Below are 19,524 nucleotides of genomic sequence, written 5' to 3'. Positions count from 1 at the left end.
CCTATTTGCAGATAAAGAAATTGCAGCTTAGTGATATTAAATACCTTCAGATGTCTCCGGCTAGAAAAACCTAAAATTGCAACAACAACAACAACAACAAAATCTAAGAGACAAAGTTAGGACTCAAACACAGGTGTCCAAGGCTTATAATCACTGCACTATTCTGTATGATAAGCAAGCAATTGAGGAAGAATGGGACCAAACACTTTCTGTATGAACTGAGGCAAGTCATTCTACATCTCAACACTGGGGACAATAATAGTTGCTGTCGTTTTTCTCATAAATGCCACAAAGAACAAATTTAAGACTGCTGCTGTGAAAGCATCTGGTGAATGAAAGAATATGTAATGTTTTAGATAACCATTACTTTCATCCAATTAACTTTTCAAATAAGTTTCTTTGCTCACTGAAACTGAAGCACTTCAAGGACAGTCAAAAAGGTCTTACCTAAAACCACCATCAGCAGTTTCTGGAATGCATCTGTCATAGCCTTCTGAATAGCAAGCTTCTGGGTTACCTTCCTTTTCATAAGGAATGATAATGACCCTAAATCCAACCAAAACAGATGAATTTAAAATGCCTATCATCTGAATAACTGATTTCTAGGTTATATGTTTAAAACTAAAAAAGCATCTGTGATTCTTAGCTCACTATCTTAGTGATTAAGGGCAGGCACAACACTGGGGTACGGCTGAATGTCTCTGTTGTAGGTATACCCTGGCATGGCACAGTTTCACTGCTCAGATCTATTCTGGAAGTTCCTAAAATACTAACTAGACGGGAAATGCAAACCAAGGACGTGGCACAAATCTCATATGACTCACAGATTTCAAATGGACAAGCTGAGGCTACACTGCTACAGACCCTGCTCTCCTGTGCGTAAAGGGCTGGATTCATACAGGGAGATAGATTTGGTGGTAGTGCAGATGATCTGGCCTCTCCTCAACCATCACCCACTCAGGTGGATGGTGGAGCCTCCTCTACTCCATTCGCTAACAGCCCTGCCTCTGACTTAAAACCCTAAGCCCAAGTGCCATGGATTCTAGGAAAAAACTCAGTACCAATCGGAATCCCCTTTCTAGGGATCTACATTTACTTTCTCCACTCAGGCCCTTCTATAGGAGGCAAAGGACTGAACATTTACACAAGAGTTTATTTCAATCTTTAGACAATGATTTTGTCGGGATAACTGAAGGCCAGAAGACATCTGTATTTGAAGGACTATTTTAGCACAAAACAAATTATTAACCAAAAACAAAAAACAAAAACAAAAACTAACTAATTTTCCCTCCTCCTAAGCTTCTTGGCAGGCAGTCAGTTCTAAAATTCTAAAGTTTAAGGTGCTGTCAGGGATCGCCTAAGATAAAAACCTATATTGTCAGGCAGAAAAATTCTGCCCAGGGCTTTAGTTGCTTAGAAAAGGTGATGATGTATCTGAAAAGTTGAGTTTCAGAAAGAAAGGAAAAAAGAGCAATCCCACTCCCTCACCTCCCCACACACACACATACTGGAACACAGACCTTCCTCCAACTTACCCAAAGGTTCCTCAGCCATGCCAACTCCGGGACTCCTGCACTCGTGGGAGGGCAACACCACCTCTGAAGCACAGAAGAACTTCAGGCTATTGCTTCTGAAGTGGTGTCACAATATCTTCATTTTCCCTTTCTTCAAGGTTAGAAAGATCCTGAAGCTGTTAGGATTTTGAATGAAAGGCTAGACTTCCAAATATTCTGTTGTTAGAAATTAAAACTAAACTCCAGCAATCCCAGGTAATAGTTGAGGTATGCTATAGCCTCAAAATCAAGTGAGACTTGCAAATGAATGACTAGATATGGACAACTCTTTTTTATTATATACCATACAAATACTGGAGAAAATTATGGACACCACCATCCAAGTCATTGAGATTATCACTAATTCTAGGTGGCAGGCCAATGCTCAGATACTTCCGTGTGGAAGCCTCTCACATCTCCTCCCCATAGCCCTGTTCCATTCTTCTCTCTAAAGTCTAGGAGTTCAATGTTGAAAGGAGTCTGGTTAGTCAAAGAAAATCTACAGAGTTTACCTTGATGATCCTTTTTGACCACCCATTGAAACCAAAGTAGTAATTTGCCAATTCTTGGCATCTGGAGCTGTTTGGGGCAAGCGTATTATGTTGAACCGCCTTATGTCTGGTGCCGAGACGAACCTGAAGACATAAAAGACCTAAAAATATCACAACCCTACATAGAGACTTACTTTGGATATACCTGAGATTTATCAATACCAATTTCATAGAGTGGTTGCGAAGATTAAGTAGGACATTTTAAGCAATGAATTCACAGTGAGCCCTAAATAAATGTTATTTATTATTTTTAAGTCAGTACTTTTCTGCATCATTTCCAGGGCCCCTGATTAACCGGAAGGTTCCCTGACCTCTGGTGGTGAAAGTGATGATGAAAGCAAGCAAGGAAGCCCAGCAGAAGCCTGTTATGGGGCTGGGGGTAAGCAAAGGAAGTGAACTGTTTTAGTCGTCTCATCCTGTAGCTCCTGCTTGAGAATATGACCTGAAGAGGAGATAAGATGGACCTGCCACTGAATTAGGACCTTAATCTGTAGCACCCCCTCCCCAAGTTACTAACCCCTGTTAGAAGAGGGAATACGTATACCTCGATGAATGTAAATAAAGCAACCAAAAGAATTAGAGGTTCATCTGCATTAACAAGCTTCTTTGAGAGTGCAAATATTTCCAGTCTTAACTCTCTAAATAACTTACATATTACTGTGGAGTTTTTACATCACTAGTTCTTTCTTAAATGTCTATTTCCATTTTGAACAGGGTGCAGTATGTAAATATAGTCATAAACATTCAAATAATACAAATAAAGTCAAAGCATTGTTAATTCTTTATTGATGTGTTTGTGCATCTTCCTCTGTCACTAGTTTATGAGCTCCTTAAGTGCTTGAAGGAACCATATATTATTCTTCCCTTGTTACCAGAAACAAGCATACATCTTGGCACATAATAGAGGAGGGATGGTCTGTTGACTGAGAGAATGAATGAGTACATAAGAAAATGAAATTACTTTCTCCAACTGAAGCTGCCTGCTGGGAAGGAGAAATGGAGACTAATTTTTAAATGCTGAGTGTCGCAACGTTTAAAACAGGGAGGCTAGGCCCTGTATGGTGAGTCATAATGGAGCTGTCCTGGACAATTAGGAAGCTTCAGAAGGGCTCTGAGCCCCTGGGTAGTAGAGACAGTTGACATCTGGGATAACCTTGCCACAGTTCTTGCTGGCAAACATTTCCCTTTGTGCTACTGAGAAAAACTCAGATACATTAGGCCTTTCCTTCATTTTATTTGAAGATGTTATTCTCTTGTCTGTATTTATAAAAAATACAGGGGAAAAAAGATAAGAAGTATATATACCTGCTAATGAATAAAAGAAGACATAATTGGAACTTCCCTGCTGGTGCAGTGGTTAAGACTCCGTGCTCCCAATGCAGGGGGCCCGGGTTCGATCCCTGGTCAGGGAACTAGGTCTCACGTGCATGCTGCAACTAAGAGTTTGCACGCCACAGTTAAGGAGCCTGCAAGTCACAACTAAAGGAGCCTGCCTGCTGCAACTGGGGAGCCCACGTGCCGCAACTGGGGAGCCCTTGAGCCGCAACTAAGGAGCCCGCCTGCTGCAACTAAGACCCGGTGCAACCAAATAAATAAATAAATAAAATTTAAAGAGAACGCATAATTAAAGTAGGTAACAATTTCGAGGGTGTGGGTAGTAAACTAAGGCTCTGCATTAAATAAAGAAATCGAATACGAATGCCCTTTCCTCTCAACTCTATAGTGACTTGTAGAACATTTTCCTCATTACTCTATCAGTGACGGGCTTTATGCTGTGACAATCTCAGAACCTAAGCTTATGGAATGGTCTTAATGTCCAATATAAGAAAAGAACTCATTACTCACAACTGATACCAAGCAACTGTTTCATAATCTTTCCAGGACCATCCGTAATATCTGAGGGGTTATGTGAAATGGTCGCAGGGTCCACAAATTAAAGAATGTCTGACACGAAATCATTTCAATCCCAGGGAGTACAGCCGGGATTGAAGAGGGTGTTAAACAGGGTACAGAAGTGGGAGGTAGTGTACCTGGAGTCACATCTGAGGAGAGTTCTCAGATTCAATAAAGGTGAAATCAGTGAGTAAAGAAATAGGGGTGAGAATAGGCAGCAAGGTCAGTAGGAAGTAGCCAGAGCAAGAAGCCAATCAGAGAAGACACACAATTATAAAGTGAAAGGTCTGGGAAATCGAAGCCTCACTCACTTATTCAGAGGCATTGAAAAGGTCCTTGAAAAAGGAATGGTGGCTGAATGGAGGCACATAATGAAATGTTAATTCTGGGGAAGTAAAATTGGATGGCATGTTAATATGGAATAAGGTTTCTACAATGCATTAAAGAATATTTTAACCATCTTCTGGAATCTGAAAGGAGTTCTGAATAGGCAATTTGAGAGTGATGATGATGATGAAGCCTCCTTTATGTTACATCTGACAAAAGTTTGTCAAGCTCGGGACTTCCCTGGTGGGACAGTGGTTAAGAGTCCGCCTGCCAATGCAGGGGACACGGGTTCGATCCCTGGTCCGGGAAGATCCCACATGCCGCAGAGCAACTAAGCCCGTGCGCCACAACTACTGAGCCTGTGCTCTAGAGCCCGTGAGCCACAACTACTGAAGCCCGCATGCCTAGAACCCGTGCTCCGCAACAAGAGAAGCCATCGCGATGAGAAGCCCACGCACCGCAACGAAGAGCAACCCCCGCTCGCCGCAACTAGACAAAGCCGGCGCGCAGCAACAAGACCCAACGCAGCCAAAAATAAATAAATTAATTAATTAATTAATTTAAAAAACAATTTGTCAACCTCACACATTTAAAATCCACATAAAAGTAAATATAAGGAAGACTCTTGTGAAGATTTCTTAAATTAAGGGGCAGCATAAAATGACATGGGCTTTAACATCAGTTCAGTTTGGGTTTGGCCTCTAGTTTCCACATTTACTGTCATAAACCTTAAGTAAGTCACTTAACCATCCTGAGTTCGAGTTTCTTCATCTAAAAAAAAGAAAGAAAGAACTGGGGAACTGGGGGATCAGTGGAGCAGTGCATCTGAGAGCATTCTGTACACCACAGTGCTGTACAAACATTGGCCTTTTATTTTTTTTTCCCCCCCTTGGGATCTTAGTTCCCGGACCAGGGATTGAACCCGGGCCCTCAGCAGTGAAAGTGCAGAGTCCTAACCACTGGACCGCCAGGGAATTCCCGATGGCCTATTAGTTTTAAATTCAGCACTTCATCCCAGTAGAGCGAGGAATTCCACATTTGGACCCACCTTCACTGGAGATGTCTGAAAAAGCTGCTTCTGGTCGCATGCCTTTTGGGCTCTGTGGGCATCCCTTGCTGAATAAACCTCGATGATGGCATAGAACACAGGACCGGCCACTGTTGCGTTTGGGAAGACTCGGACCGAATACAGAAGGCCAAACTGGGAGAAGACTGTGAACAGAGAATGCTGTAGGGTGGGCCCATGCTAAGTAAGTGCAGGAAATTTCACGTCCAGGAAGCCAAACCGCCCGTTCCCTTCTATTCCCCCAGCCCTTCGCCGCAGGCAACTGTGGCGATCCTGCGACTCCAAACACTTCTCATCTCAAGAACAGGTTTCCCTCTGAAATCCTAAGCTTCGAGAAGCATTAGGAGGCAATGCCGGCTGTTGGGAACTATCTCTCAAGAATCTGTGGGGGCGAGCTGACTACTCAGGTCGGCTCTAGAACTAAGATTCCTCTCAGCGGAGACCACAGGCAGATGAGGTGCTGAAGCAGTACCCCGGGGCGCCCAGTTACTGAGGCGCGAGGTGGCTTCCTCCACCCCTCCCTCCGCCGTAGCTCAGCTCACTTGCAAGTCCTCGGCCGTGGGTCCAGAGCTCAGCTCCCACACCAGCAAGGTTTTGTCACCCACGACGGGAACCACAAAAGGTACCAACGCCACCATCCTACCGTTACTGCGCGTGCGCGGCTCGGGGCGCCTGCGCACGCGCGCCTGCGCACGCGCGCCTGCGCACGCGCGCCTGCGCACGCGCGCCTGCGCACGCGCGCCTGCGCACGCGCGCCTGCGCACGCGCTGTTTAATACGGAAGCCTGAGGGGGGGAGCCAGTTTGGTGGGAGTGGGACGAGGGCGGTGCTCGGACCTCTCCCTCGCCCCTCCCACTCCGGGCTTGTCTCTGCCTCTAGTTTCCCTTCCGCAGCTCCCGCGCCCAGAAGTCTTGGAGTTTACCGCTTCTATTCAAGTGTATTTTTAGCGTAGAGTCCAAAGTGTGAGTTTACAGGATCGAATGGTGCGGGCATCTAAAGCAGCTGGCTTCTTCTTCAAACTCCCAGAGAAGACTAGAGTACTAAGTAATTAGCGCCAACTATCCACTGAACTTTAAAAATTTAGATTTCCCGACTCGGTGTGAGAAATGACCACCAAAGATGCACTCCTTCGACTTGAGTGTTTTCATGAGTCTTAAATGTGCAAATCAAGGTAGAACTCCTTAAAGCCATCAACAGTCTAGTACGAAACTCTTAAAAAGCTGGTTTCTAGCCCATTTTCCTAAAGTACCCCCAAATCACCGAGCACGTTTCTCCATCCCCACCACGACTTTCTCCACCTTAATATATCAGACCCTTAGCCCCACCCATTACCTACTTCTGAGCTCTTTGACTTCAAAAATTGTTGACTTTGGAGGAATTACTTGGCTCTTGATACTGTTTCAAACCAGTAACTATAGATTTATTATCCACATCATTATCCATTGCATTCATTGTATGTATCCATTTATTCATTGTATCCATTATCTGTGTACGGAGAAGATCCATAATCTTCTCCAGAGCGATTAGGAACACCTCATGAACAATATTTTCAGATTTATCTTCCTTTTTCTAGTACCTAGCACACTCATACTCTATTAGGTACTCAAATATACTTGGGATTAATCCGTTGCGGAGCACGGGCTCTAGGCAAGCGGGCTTCAGTAGTTGCACCACGAGGGCTCAGTAGCTGGGGCTCGCAGACTCTAGAGCACAGGCTCAGTAGCTATGGCACACAGGCTTAGTTGCTCCGCGGCATGTGGGATCTTCCCGGACTAGGGCTCGAACCCATGTCCCCTGCGTTGGCAGGCGGATTCTTAACCACTGCGCCACCAGGGAAGTCTGGAAGGCGGATTCTTTACCACTGGACCATCAGGGAAGTCCCAGGATCAGCCTTTTAAAGATGCATCCCAGAGATGTTTGAGTGTAGAGGTCCACAGACCATATTTTGAGAAATGATATTTCCCTATGGGCACCTTTCCTCTGGCAGCCCTTTTGAATGGAGCTATGTTCTCTCCGATGCTGCACTGCCTGCAGTCTACCCAGCTTTCATTCCAGTGAGAACATTCCAGAGACCAACTAAGGATCAACTCCAGGTGTTTCTCCAGTCACCTCTGGGGCTGCCTGCACGTCACCAGCAACCAGTACCCCACCTGCTGCCCAACTACAGTGACACCTTCCAGATTTGTGATCAGCTAGCTCTCCACCATGTTATTCTATGTGGACACCACCCCCCTTTTACAAAGCCTTGGACAACCATAAGCCTATTTCAAAAAAACGGATTAGGGCTCCAGGACTTCTCCAAGTACAGGTGGTGCCTCCTCACCATACCTGTATACGGACGCATGTTGGATAGTGTTGGTTGGCTCTTGACACCCATTTCTACCCGCTTCTCTGCAGGTGCTCGAAGCCTGGGAAGCATATTTCACAGATCCCCTCGACAGCAGGGTTCTGCCAATAAAATGTACTTGTGTGAAATTTGGAAGGTGGAAAGCAGATGGAAATCATTCTTTCCTCCTCTGCAGCAGACTCCATATTCCCCACCTAGTCACCACCCTTGGGGCTTTGGGGCTGCAATGACCTCATCAGTGGTTTCCCAAAGTTTCCTGACTTCTGAGTGGCAGCAGCAGTTTTGAGTCTATGGAAAGCAGCTGTGGTAAAGTAACCTGAAGGCCAGTGCTACAATGCACCCCCATCCCCAACTTTCACCACCATTAGCCCCCTCAGTGATAAGCACCAACTGTTTGGATATAATCTTTCTTTCTTTCTGGCTTTTTTTTTTTTTTTTTTGGCTTGAAATATCTAGAGTGCTTTCTATTTTCTTGTCTATGCTAGTTTTAAAATATGTCCGCAAATTCTTTGACTCTTCTTTCTTCAAAAGGTGGAGTCTAAGTTCCCTCCTCTTGAATGTGAGCTGGAACGAGTGACTGACTTCTAACCATGCTATGTGGCAGAAGTGGTGCTATGTGCCTTCTGAGGCCGAGCCATAAGAGGAATAACCTCTGTCTCTCTCTCGGACAGCTCCCTCTGGAGGAAGCCAGCCATCATGTAGTGAGGACATTCAATCAAGTAGCAGGTGGACAGACAGGCCCATGCAGGGAGGAAAGGAGGCCTCCCTCTAACAACCAGCACCACCCTGGCAGCCAGGTAAGCCAGTGAACCACCTTGGAAGTGGACCCTCCAGCCTCAGTCCAGCCGTCAGATGACTGCAGCCCTGGCCGATATCTTGAGGACCTCGTGAGAGACCCAGAGCCAGAACTGCCCAAGATATTCCCCTAAAGGCTTGACTCAGAAATTGTGAGGAATAAATGTTTACTGTTCTTTTGAGCCACTATTTTGGTGTGATCGGTTACTTACCACCAGCTACTCAATACACTGTCTGATTCAGGGGTTGAACCAGACAGACTTGAGACCCTCAGTGTATTGAACTGGCATATTAATGAATGATGCCCTCGTCACGGTTGGGGACTTCGGTCCTGGGCTCCAAGTCCTTTCCTCTACCACAATACTTGCCATGCCAACAAGCCACAGATTTTCCTGGGCACGAAATTCCTCAACCCCCTACTGTGCAAATATACAGTAGGGTTTTATTGTTCGGGGGGGGAACTTATAAGCAGAACAATAACAGAGTGCACTCAAACCCCCAAGCTTTCAGAGAAGGGGATTAGACCAGACTTAGCTGGATTGTGTGTCCCATGACCAGAGTTCCCGTAGAGGAGGAGCCAGCCTGGAGTGCGTCACAGTTACAGGGATGGTGAGGCAGGGAAGGTCTATACTACTAACAGTGGCAACTGCTTGGTGACAGAAATGGTCGCAGTAGGAGGGGGAGCCTAGTTTTTCCATTGAGCTCGCTGGTACCTGGTGAGCTAGCTTTTTGCTGAGCTACTGAAAGGGGAAAGGAATGAGTGTCCAGAACTATCCGAATTATTTCTCATCACCTTCTGGATTCCCAGCACCTCACTGATCTCCATTCCCAGGTTACATTTGGACCTGATCATCTGGAATTTGTCATGAAAGATCTTAAAAGTACAATCTTTCCTTCCCTGAACATAAGCTCTTGTCCTTTCAGTTATTCTCACTCATGTGTATCCAGTGTACATGCTCTTCAGTTGCATCAAAACCTCGGGTCTGGTGCCCCATTTTCTCCCAGTTCCTACTTGGTCTAAACAACCAAGTTGACCTCTTGGCCTCTCTACTTTTAGGCCACCATCAAAGTACTCTTTATAAAACTCAAGCTTGGTCATGTCTCTTCTCTGTTTAAAACATTGTAGTTTGTGCTCTGTTTGATCAACGCCATGTGCCTTGACCAGGCCCTTTGGGATTGGTTCTCTGCTCGACCGCACAGCCTCACCTACTGCCCTTTCCTCCTTGTGCTTCATGCTTCGGAACACCAGACTGCACACGTTTCAAACCCACCCAAGGTTTCATGCCTCTTGCCTCTGTACTGTCCTCCGTCTAGAATGCCTTTCCTTCATCTCGTCCTCCCAAGAAACTTCTGTTTGGCTTTCTCCTTCTTCCCCTCCTCTAAGCCATCCCTCACATTTACTCCTTTGCAGCCAACCAAGAGCTGAACCACTTCTTGGTACACTGCCATTGTCATGTCAACACACTGTCTTCTATGTATAATATGTCTTCAGGTGTCTGTGCCTCCTCTCAGTCTTAAGGCCCCGCAAGAGCAGGGACTTTGTCCTAATCAACTCTTTCCCCAGCACCAGGCACAGTGTCTGGCATATAATCCAGGCCCAGATCAAGTTCGACCTTTTTCATGGACCCTCCCTAGCTTCCTAACCTTCCCTCCTCTGAATCCTACAGTTTTCTTCTCTGTATCATTTTTGCCCTAATCATATATTGTCTCATTTCATTATCTTTTAAAAAGTGGCTAACTTCTCTGACAGATTTCATCGGAATCAGAATTTGCATTCATTTAGTAGCTGTTGGCCTTGTATCTCCCTCTCCCCTTCTATCTCTCAGGTCTCAGTAAGGAGTTCGGCTCTGAGCTAGTTTGTCCACCATAAGATGGTGACAGAGGCAGCCCCAGGCGGCCATGTTTGGTACCACCTGACCCTGGGCACCCCTCCTGCTTCTGGGCCACAGCCAGGGATGAGTCCCTGATCCAAGGAGAGACGGCTCACTCACAGGCTGGCCGGGTGAAGTCTCTGGCTCTGGCAAAAACACTGCCCAATCTCGGTCAAGCTGGGCCAAGCAGAATCTTACTCTTGGGAATTTTAACTTAGAAATATGGTAGGGTAGCATTTGAGACTAATTAAAAAAATGTGCAAATCTGAGGTAGTATGATGCAAAAAATATTCTCTAAGCCTCATTTATGTACCAACTTTGAAGTAATGGAAATATCCCAAACTAGGAACCTGGAGCTACCTGGAATCCTGGGCCACACTTTGGGAAGCCCAGTAGTACAAGGATCTCTACCCTTGGTTTCTCGTCAGCTCCCTGTCTTTGTGACCACCTCTCTTATTGAAATCAGACCCCCACTCATTACAGAGTTTGAGCGGGCATGGGGACTTTCTGCTCTTGTGACCTAATAGTGTAACCAAAGTGCCTAGTACTGTACCTGGTCCATAGCAGGTGCTCAATAAACAGCAGCTGCCTCCTTCTCCTCATTGTTATCATTGTTATCAACTCTTTGGTGGCAAACACAGCTTATACTTCTCTGCATCCCTGTTGCAGTCTAACAGTTCTGGGCTCCAACCTTAACTCACACTTTTGGACGTGGGGCCTTGGGCCCTTGAGCAGGTTACCTGCATTCTTTAAACCCTGTTTCCTATCTGTCAAACGAGGATAACAAGATATGCTTCCACGGACTGTTGGGCTAAATAAGAGCATAAGACGCCTAACCCAGGGCTTGGCACCAAGCAAGCAAGTGGTAAATGTTAGCTGCTGCTGCTTCCTATTGTTAGTAGTATTAGTCATGCGCCTTAAACACAGTAAATACTTGTTGGCTCACCGAAGTCACCGCCCAGAGAAAAACACTTGTTTTTCATTCTCAGTAAGAACCTTTGGGAGGTGACTTGGGCAGGCACTGAGAGAACAGATGTCTCTCATGCAGCATCAGCAAACTCATAACTCAGAAGAACTGATGGGCCGTTCACTTTGCTTGGAGCCCCACCCAACCGGCAGAACCTGCTGGGCTATCTCCCAGGCCCACTGATCCTCTGGGGGACCGTGTGCTATCACCCCATGGCTTGCACCGTTCTTCACCTCATATGACTAAACCACCAGCACCACCTGTGGTCATTTTGGTAGATTATCAAATCTTGTTCATTCAGAATTTCTTTTACTCATTAATGTATTTAACTCTCACTGACTTAAGAAATGCGATTAGTGACTTTCTTGGCAGGAGTGGAAGAGCCTTTGCACCTTCCACAGGTGGCACTGTCACTATATAATCACTTGGAATCATGCAGCCCTGGGCCTGTGCTGGGGGAGGCAGGAGGTGGGTAGGTTTGGTGCTGGGCTGAGCTGGAGGGAGCCGAGCAGCACACAACTGACCCGCAGTGGGGTCAGGAGAGGCCAGGGCCTGAGGAGGGCCGTCTTGGGCAATGGCTGCTCTCACACATTCTTCTTTCCCCTGTCTTTCTGGCACCTCCCTGCTAGTTATCCAACGGTTGGGATTTTTTTTTAAAGAAAAAAAACAACCCAATGGGAATTTTCCACCAGCTTGAAATGGTGGAGAACCCCCTACCTTGGTACACAGGGTACACATCTGTACATGAGTTTGAGAAGTTGGGAGAAAAGTCAGGCCTTGGCTCCACAGTGGAGGGAGGCCCAGTGATCCAAATATTCTGGCAACCCCAATGACCGTACGAGAGGGGCCAGAAGTAGATGATCCACTATGGGCAGGAGGTCGGGCATGTTGTAAATAACTGGTACTTGATGAACCAGGAGAGAGAGCACCAGAATAAATTGCTATTTGATTTACTCATCTATGCCCCTTGAGGATGGTATGTTTTCCAGTTCCCAGGGACTGATGATACTGGGGAAACAAGGGAGGGAAGCCCCTCTTCATCCTTCTACTCACCCTCCTTTGCCCACGTTTCCTCTTGTGGAAGTACTGGCTACCATGAGGGATTCTAGTTTCAGCTCTGCTTCTTCTTGCAGGCCCCTGTTATTGGTATATAAATATTCAACTATTTACATTTTAATTCCTTACCACCTGGTTAGACTTGGTTATGAATTTATACACTTTAATATAAGAAAAAGAAGTATTTTACAAGCAATGCTGAGAAGCCGATATTAAAAAACAAAATTTGCAGGTGGCTTGAGGCAGAACAGGGTTCACTCTGTGGCTGTCTCGTGTGCGGTCTCACTTTCCTCACCCGCCTCTTCATCAATCCAATATGCAGCCAGAAGCTTCTCTGCTGGGGCTTTGATGACTTCCCTGGGGTAAGAAGAATAATGCCAAGACTTTTACTTTTGAAAGGAACAATGATAGTTTTCATTATTTCCTCATTTTAGATGAGAATTTTAAATTGTCCCCTACCATTTACGGTACATCCTTATAGAAGTACATCTCATCCTCATCAGAAGACTCCCTGTCGTGTAGCTTTTGTGCCATGTTTTCCTTGCGTGTGGCGTTGAGAGGCCTATACATATCCCTAAGCCAAAGTGGCCGCCTTCTCCCGAAAAAGCCCTCCTGGAACACAGAAAGGGAAATATTAATTCAGCATCTCCCCTGCTTTCTCTGGCCACAGTACTATGTCCCCTTCAAATTTACCTGACTCTCACTTTCCCCTGAGCTTCTCTGACGCAGCAGAAATCGAAAAAAGCCCCTTGGAGGAAAACACACACAGTTAGTGTTACGTGTCATTTTTCATCTCTCTCACAATGTGTTCTCTCTGGTCTTATTAGGACTAAATGGGTACCTCAGTCCATAATCACAATGAGCAAAATCACCACAGACCCGGGATCTTGAAAATCATTCCATGCATGCTGGCCTTCCAGAAGTTCTCTGTGTCTGTCCAAAATGGCCCCCGCCCCGTGTCTCTGGGGAGACCTTTGCATGTGGCTTAGCATGGAGTATAGGCAGGATTTTCAGCCCCGTTCACCTTTCTTGGCCCTTGGCCAAGTGCCCTCGTGCAGTGAAAACACTGCACAGCGGCGCTGGGCAGAAACACGTTACTCTCTAGATGCGCTTCACACCAGTCCGCTTCGGACTTAGTCGCACATGCAGCATTTGCTGGGGGTGTGGCTGTGGGGAGAAGGTGCTTTTATTTTCCTGGCTGCTCTATCCTATCCTATAAGTTGAATCACACCAAGTAAACACCTGAACCCAACTAGCAAAGTTATCTATAGCTCTCTGACTTTCATACTGCAGGCTGTCACTGAGGTGTCAGTGAATTGTGAAATCAGTTTAAAGGCCATGACCAGCAGGGAAACACGAAATACTCTTTTTGAATACAAATAGAATAGAAAAAAATCAGAGTGCACAATAAGTTTGTTTCAGAAACTACTTATGCCCATATAGTATGTGTATACTGAATTGTGACATAAAACGGAGCTCACAGCCCAAGCACAGTGTGATCAGTAGAGAAGTCCTCAGTGGAAAGGGACCCTCTTCTTTTTGATAATCACTAGCAGTGTGACCATGGGGCAAGATACTTTCCCTTTCTCTTTCTCCATTTCCTTATTATAAAAGGAAGAGACAAACTACTGTCTAAAGTTTCTCCCGGTTAAAGTTCTATGAGGTTTGGATAAAGGGAATAGAGTAGGGGCCTGAAAAACAGTAGGGCGAGAAGGGAAGTTTTCTTGCCACTTTACAGAAGGGACTCATATGTGCTACCTTTCGTCAGCTTTGAGTGAGGCCAGCCCCTAAATCCCCAACCATGTGGCCCTCCCTACCCCAGAGCCTCCTAGAAGGCCTCTGGCCTGGCCTGATGCCTAGGAACCAGGCACCAGGCCAGCAGGAACAGGTGCAACCAAAACCTCTCCCCGTCCACCCTCTTTCCTTAAAGGACTAGTGAAAGCAGATGAATCTGTGCCAGTCCTGTTCTAACTCAGCTTGGGCTGGGGAGCTAATTCTGCTGATCAATACATTAGGGTAAACCATTAGGGTAATTAAACATTCTTCCTGCCTTTGGTGAGGAAATTGAAATAGGTGAGTTCTAAGTTCTCCTCTAGTTGTAAAATTCTGCTTTAAAAGACCAATATTTACCTTCTGCTTCTTTTCTTATCTTCCCCTTTTGCAATTCGATGAGAATAAATCTGTTTTGAAAGAAAACATGATCATGATTATCCATTACAACTATTTCCAAATCCTTATTCATTCCTTTTTACTTTAAGTCTTATCTACCCAGTGAGATGATAACTTTTTGAAGGAAAGGAATTCTACCCTGTTTAATAATCCTTTGCCTCTTCCACAGTACCTAACTTAGGGTCTTGCATGCAGCTGGCGATATATTTTATTGACTGTTTTAGATAACGTTCAACAGATCGTTCCTAATAAAAACTCTTAGAAGTAGGAAAAGAAAATAAAAGTATCTAGCAGAAACCTAAGCCTTGTTTTAAAGTCAACAACAAGAGTAGGATGCCCATCATTACTGCTACTATCGATCAATGTGGAGGAGGTCTTAATCAGTACGAAAAGAAAAACGAAGTCTTGGAAAGGAAGAGACAAACACATTTGCATATGAAATGAGGGACCTAAAAAGACCAAAAGAATCAACCGAAATTTTATTGGAAGTAACATGAGTAAGATGGCTACATACAAAATCAAGAGATCAACATATAAGCCTCAACAGCTTTCCCATATAACACAAATAATCACTAAAAAACAGAAGAAACATCCCGTTCACTATATCAATAAAAATGCATAAAGTACCTAGGAATAAACTTAACCAAAAATTTGTAAGACCTAAGTGATGAAAATATTAAAACTTTTCTGAAGGACATTAAGAAGAAGTACTACATGGCATGAGATACCATCCTCCTAGAATGTTGTAAAGAGGTCAATTCTCATCAAATTAACCTACAAATTCAATGCAATCCATTTATATCCAAAATAATTTTTAAATAAAACCTGGCCAGCCGACATTTGGTAGAGAATATGTGTAAGAATAGTTATGAAATGTATGGAAAAGAAGGTCAAAGAGTAGGACCTTGCCCTACCTGATATAAAATATGTTATAGAGCAACTGGAATTAAGCAGTGTGATATTGGTACTGGTACAGGACAAGATAACTGGATCACAGAATAGAGTCCAGATGAAGATAGTACATGAGACCAGGGAAGAAAGAATAAACCATTCAGTGAAAGATTTGAAAACAATTAGATCTTCATGTGGGGGGGGGGAAACTTAGATCCCCTGCCTCAACCACACTAAAAAACAAATACAACAAATTCTAGACAGATTACAAAAGTACTTGAAGAAAATATTAGAGATTATTTTTACGTCATGAGGTGACAAAGGCCTGGCTAACAAAAGCCACCCCACATGAGCCATGAGGAGAGGACGGGCAGATATGGTGGCAGACTGTCAACACACCTCCTACTCTGCACAGCCCTTGCCCCCTTTTCCCCTGGACTGTTTGTCTTCTTCTTGTTGACTTATAAAACTCTTGGGAGTTCCCTGGTGGTCCAGTGGTTAGGGCTTGGCGCTTTCACTGTTGTGGCCCGAGGTTCAATCCCTGGTCAGGGAACTAAGATCCCGCAAGCTGCACAGCACGGCCAAACCCCGCCACCCCCAAACAAACAAACAAACAAAAAACTCTTTATAGTAAAGAAATACTGGTTTTCATTGAATTTCAGTGTTTCGAATCTTTCCAGTGTTTTTGTCTCTAAGGAGACAAGACAAAAGAGTGAAGTAGGGAGCACAAGCTTTGCAGTCGGGTGAAACTGGCTTCTGCTTTTGGTTTGGCCACTGGGGCCTTACATTGATCTCCTTCATCTATGAAGGAGGGATAGTAATATCAGCCTCACAGAACTGTGGGCATTAAATCAGACAATATATGGAAAACTCTTCATCTTACGCTTGGCATGAATCAGTGCTAAGCTGGTGTCACAGACAAGATGGTGGACTATATCAAAGGCTCTGCTTGTGGCATCAGGCTCTGAAGATTATAAAAATACTGCTTTTATTTCCTTCTAATACCTTTATGTGGTCTTTTTTCACATTTATGGAAATATGTTTATTTAAGATGAAAAAGGGGGATCTGCTATTCTTTACCCCCCAAATAGTTAGGCAGCTAGTCTATCACCATTTATTCATTTTCCCCCACTGTTTGGAATATTAAAACATGACATTTCAGAAGTCTTAAGAACACATGGGTCTATTGCTGGACTCGATGCTACTTCAAATAAATATTCGGTTGCATGATTCCTCACTGTAGAATTGACATAACGCCTCATCTCTCTTCTGTTGAACACCATTAGTGTCTACCATAGGAAGAACACTGCATGGCCCCTGTCCTCTAAGATCTTATCATATAAGTGGGGAGAGGAAATAACGGTTAGGACTCCTCGCTTTCGCTGCCTAGGGTACAAATTCAATCCTTACTTGGGGAACTAAGATCCCACAGGCCAAAACAAAACAAAACAAAACAAAACAAAACAAATGTAAGGTTAAACTCTAGAGAAGTTAGAAACAATAAAAAGGGGACTTTACAGAAATTCTAAAAAAGCAAAAGGCCACATGCCACCTGGAGATGTAGAGGGGACAGTCTGGGCAATGGCCAATGACTAGCAAGCTGACCCCATGCTAGTCCCCAGCCTCCTAGGCTCAGAAATCATACTCTTCCTCACCAAGAGACAACTCGCGTCTTCCTGTTGTGGCAGTCTCACTTTATCAATATCACAGGATTGATCAAAAATCAGAATGCCAAATTATTACTTGACAAGGAGAAATACATCTGTTCTACACACAGGGCATCCGTGTCTACACAATCAGAGAATTACCTTCTGTGGAGACAGGCCTCCGTGGCACACTAAAGCACAATCACACAATCGAAGGCTACTTGGTGACAACAGAATTAGAAAAGGAATCAGGTGAATCCAGAATTTAATGGGAAGGCCTGAGGCAGCTGGATCCATCCATCTCCTCAACAGGCACAGCCTGGCTAGCGGGCCTGACTCTTCAGTTCTGCTGCCTAAGGTGCCATCTCTACTCTCGGGCAATGTGAGGACGGGCGCTGCCCATGTTGGTCTCTCCTCACCTTTTCTATGCTTTCACTACTGACCAACCCTCCTGCAGATAGACACATTTCTCTTTAGAAGTTAGTACATCATGTCAGGTTTTATTCAAGTCTGATAGGCCAGGAAGCCATTGGTCCTTACACATCTCTGCTCAGCGCCATGATGTGCTAACCCTGCTGTTTCTCTCTTGGGGGGCTGCCTTTTAAAAAACTGCTTCCCACTTTTGTGAACTCTGAGGGGAGGGGACTGCTTTGCTATGGCCCCTAAGAAATGGTGACAAACCTCACAGGACTAGGATCAGGAGGGCTGGAGTATGCAGGGAAGGCTTTATGAAGAAAGATATCTGAACTTGAGCTGGCTTTTGAGAGGTTCATAGGACTTCCACAGGCAAAGCAACATCAGGGAATCTTAGACGGGCAAAGGCACAGACAACAGCAGGCACGGACGTGGTGTAACCAGCGTATAGGGAGGAGCTGCTCTGGCTGCAATGGAGGGCTGCCATAGCAAGAGAAAAGGTAAATAAAGCAGGTGGGACTGGTAGGGTAGAATCAAGATTGCCAGCTTATTAAAATCACTCTTTTAATGTTAGCCACTGCCTGTTGGGAAAAGTAATAAACCATTATGTAACTGAACAGAAGATAAACAGGCTAGCTCCAGGAATAGGCTACTATAAATATGACATGCTTTAGGGTAGCCTGCTGCAGGATTTTACTTGCAGTGTTTTAATGGAACCTACCTACACAATTCCTAATACACTGGAGAAGCAAGCTGCTAAGTAAGCCTAAGGAATTGACGAGATCACACTTTGATCTTTTAGGCATGTCCTTTTAGCCCTCCCAGGGTGACTGATAGCTCCATGAGTATGGAGATCGTATGTCTCTCACCACTTCAGCCAACAAGGAAAGAAATAAACAGTAGAATGAGAGTGACTGGTGAGTACATCAAATCAGCATAGTTTTTGAGTTGAAGAAATTTTACTATCATGTCAACTCTGGCCTTCTTATAAACTGAACTTGTCAAAACAGTCCAATGGCTTGTTATCGTGGATCCAATTCCAAAGAGATCTCTTGGGAGTGGAGCTCCTTTCAAAATCCTGTGGGGACTTCCCTGGTGGCGCAGTGGTGAAGAATCCGCCTGCCAGTGCAGGGGACACGGGTTCGAACCCTGGTCTGGGAAGGTCCCACATGCTGCGGAGCAACTAAGTCCGTGCGCCACAACTCCTGAGCCCGCGTGCCTAGAGCCCGTACTCCACAACAAGAGAAGCCACCGCAATGAGAAGCCCGCGCACCGCAATGAAGACATAATGTAGCCAAAAGAAAAAAAAAAAAGAAAGAAAAAAAACTCCTGGGAATATACTTTTCAGTAAAAGAACAAAGTGTATCTCAGTCCTCATGACTAAAGAGAAGAATCAAGTAGTAGTAGGTGGAAAGGTGGCTTTGATTCTCAGTTTGTGGGTTCTGAATCTGAATGAATTATTGTCCTTACCTCAATGAGACAGAGAAGTGTAACCAAAATCGTCACTACTACAGTTACAGATATTGCCAAGATGAGTTTGTTGTTATAGCCATATCCTGGAACTTCTTTTGTGAGCTAAAAAAATAAATAACAATTTTTTACAAACAAGGAGATAGAAGGGATGAAAGCTAACTAGTCTTAAACCTATTCTAAACAATAGCTAACTATTCTTAAACTACTATAAAACCCAATCCTTTCAGGCGAGTAGCTTCTATAAGAACAAGCCAAATTTAATGTTATTAATCTTATCATTAGCATTTTCTTCTACAACTTATTTATCTACAATTTATTTATCTTGCGTTATGTCCTTTTCTCGTCTACCCTAGGAATAGTGGCACACTCTCTCAATGAGTAAAGTGGGAGATCACTGTCTTAGCCAGTGTCATGGCTGAAGATAAGATACAGACTAGGAGCCCGTGGTATTCCTGCTTGGGCACGTCCATGGCATGTCCTAAACTGAGTAAAAGTCCAGGTCCCAT

General features: G+C 44.7%; 1 protein-coding gene and 1 pseudogene across 10 annotated transcripts in view; both read right to left on the bottom strand.

Moving 5' to 3' along the window:
• Window positions 1–33: 33 nt before the first annotated feature.
• On the bottom strand, window positions 34–6,060 carry LOC132358900 (RAD52 motif-containing protein 1-like; annotated as a pseudogene).
• A 6,501-nt stretch (window positions 6,061–12,561) lies between these two features.
• Window positions 12,562–19,524, bottom strand: part of LOC132358901 (leucine-rich repeat-containing protein 37A-like) — a 44,602-nt gene continuing 37,639 nt past the window's right edge. For 8 of the 10 annotated variants that reach the window (XM_059912158.1, XM_059912161.1, XM_059912153.1 and 5 more), the window contains 5 exons: window positions 19,016–19,120; window positions 14,556–14,605; window positions 13,119–13,173; window positions 12,885–13,037; window positions 12,562–12,782 (listed from right to left, as the gene is read on the bottom strand). In XM_059912158.1, coding sequence (XP_059768141.1) covers window positions 12,888–13,037; window positions 13,119–13,173; window positions 14,556–14,605; window positions 19,016–19,120 — 360 coding nt within the window. In that variant the 3' untranslated portion in view covers window positions 12,562–12,782; window positions 12,885–12,887. Of the gene's footprint in view, window positions 12,815–12,884; window positions 13,038–13,118; window positions 13,174–14,555; window positions 14,606–19,015; window positions 19,121–19,524 lie in introns of all 10 variants that reach the window. The other 2 variants (XM_059912154.1, XM_059912163.1) reach the window with 2 other exon arrangements.

Source organism: Balaenoptera ricei, unplaced genomic scaffold (assembly GCF_028023285.1).
Source record: "Balaenoptera ricei isolate mBalRic1 unplaced genomic scaffold, mBalRic1.hap2 scaffold_548, whole genome shotgun sequence".
Lineage (NCBI taxonomy): Eukaryota > Metazoa > Chordata > Mammalia > Artiodactyla > Balaenopteridae > Balaenoptera > Balaenoptera ricei.
Note: the sequence above shows the minus strand (reverse complement) of the source record. Positions and strands in the feature narration are given on the sequence as shown.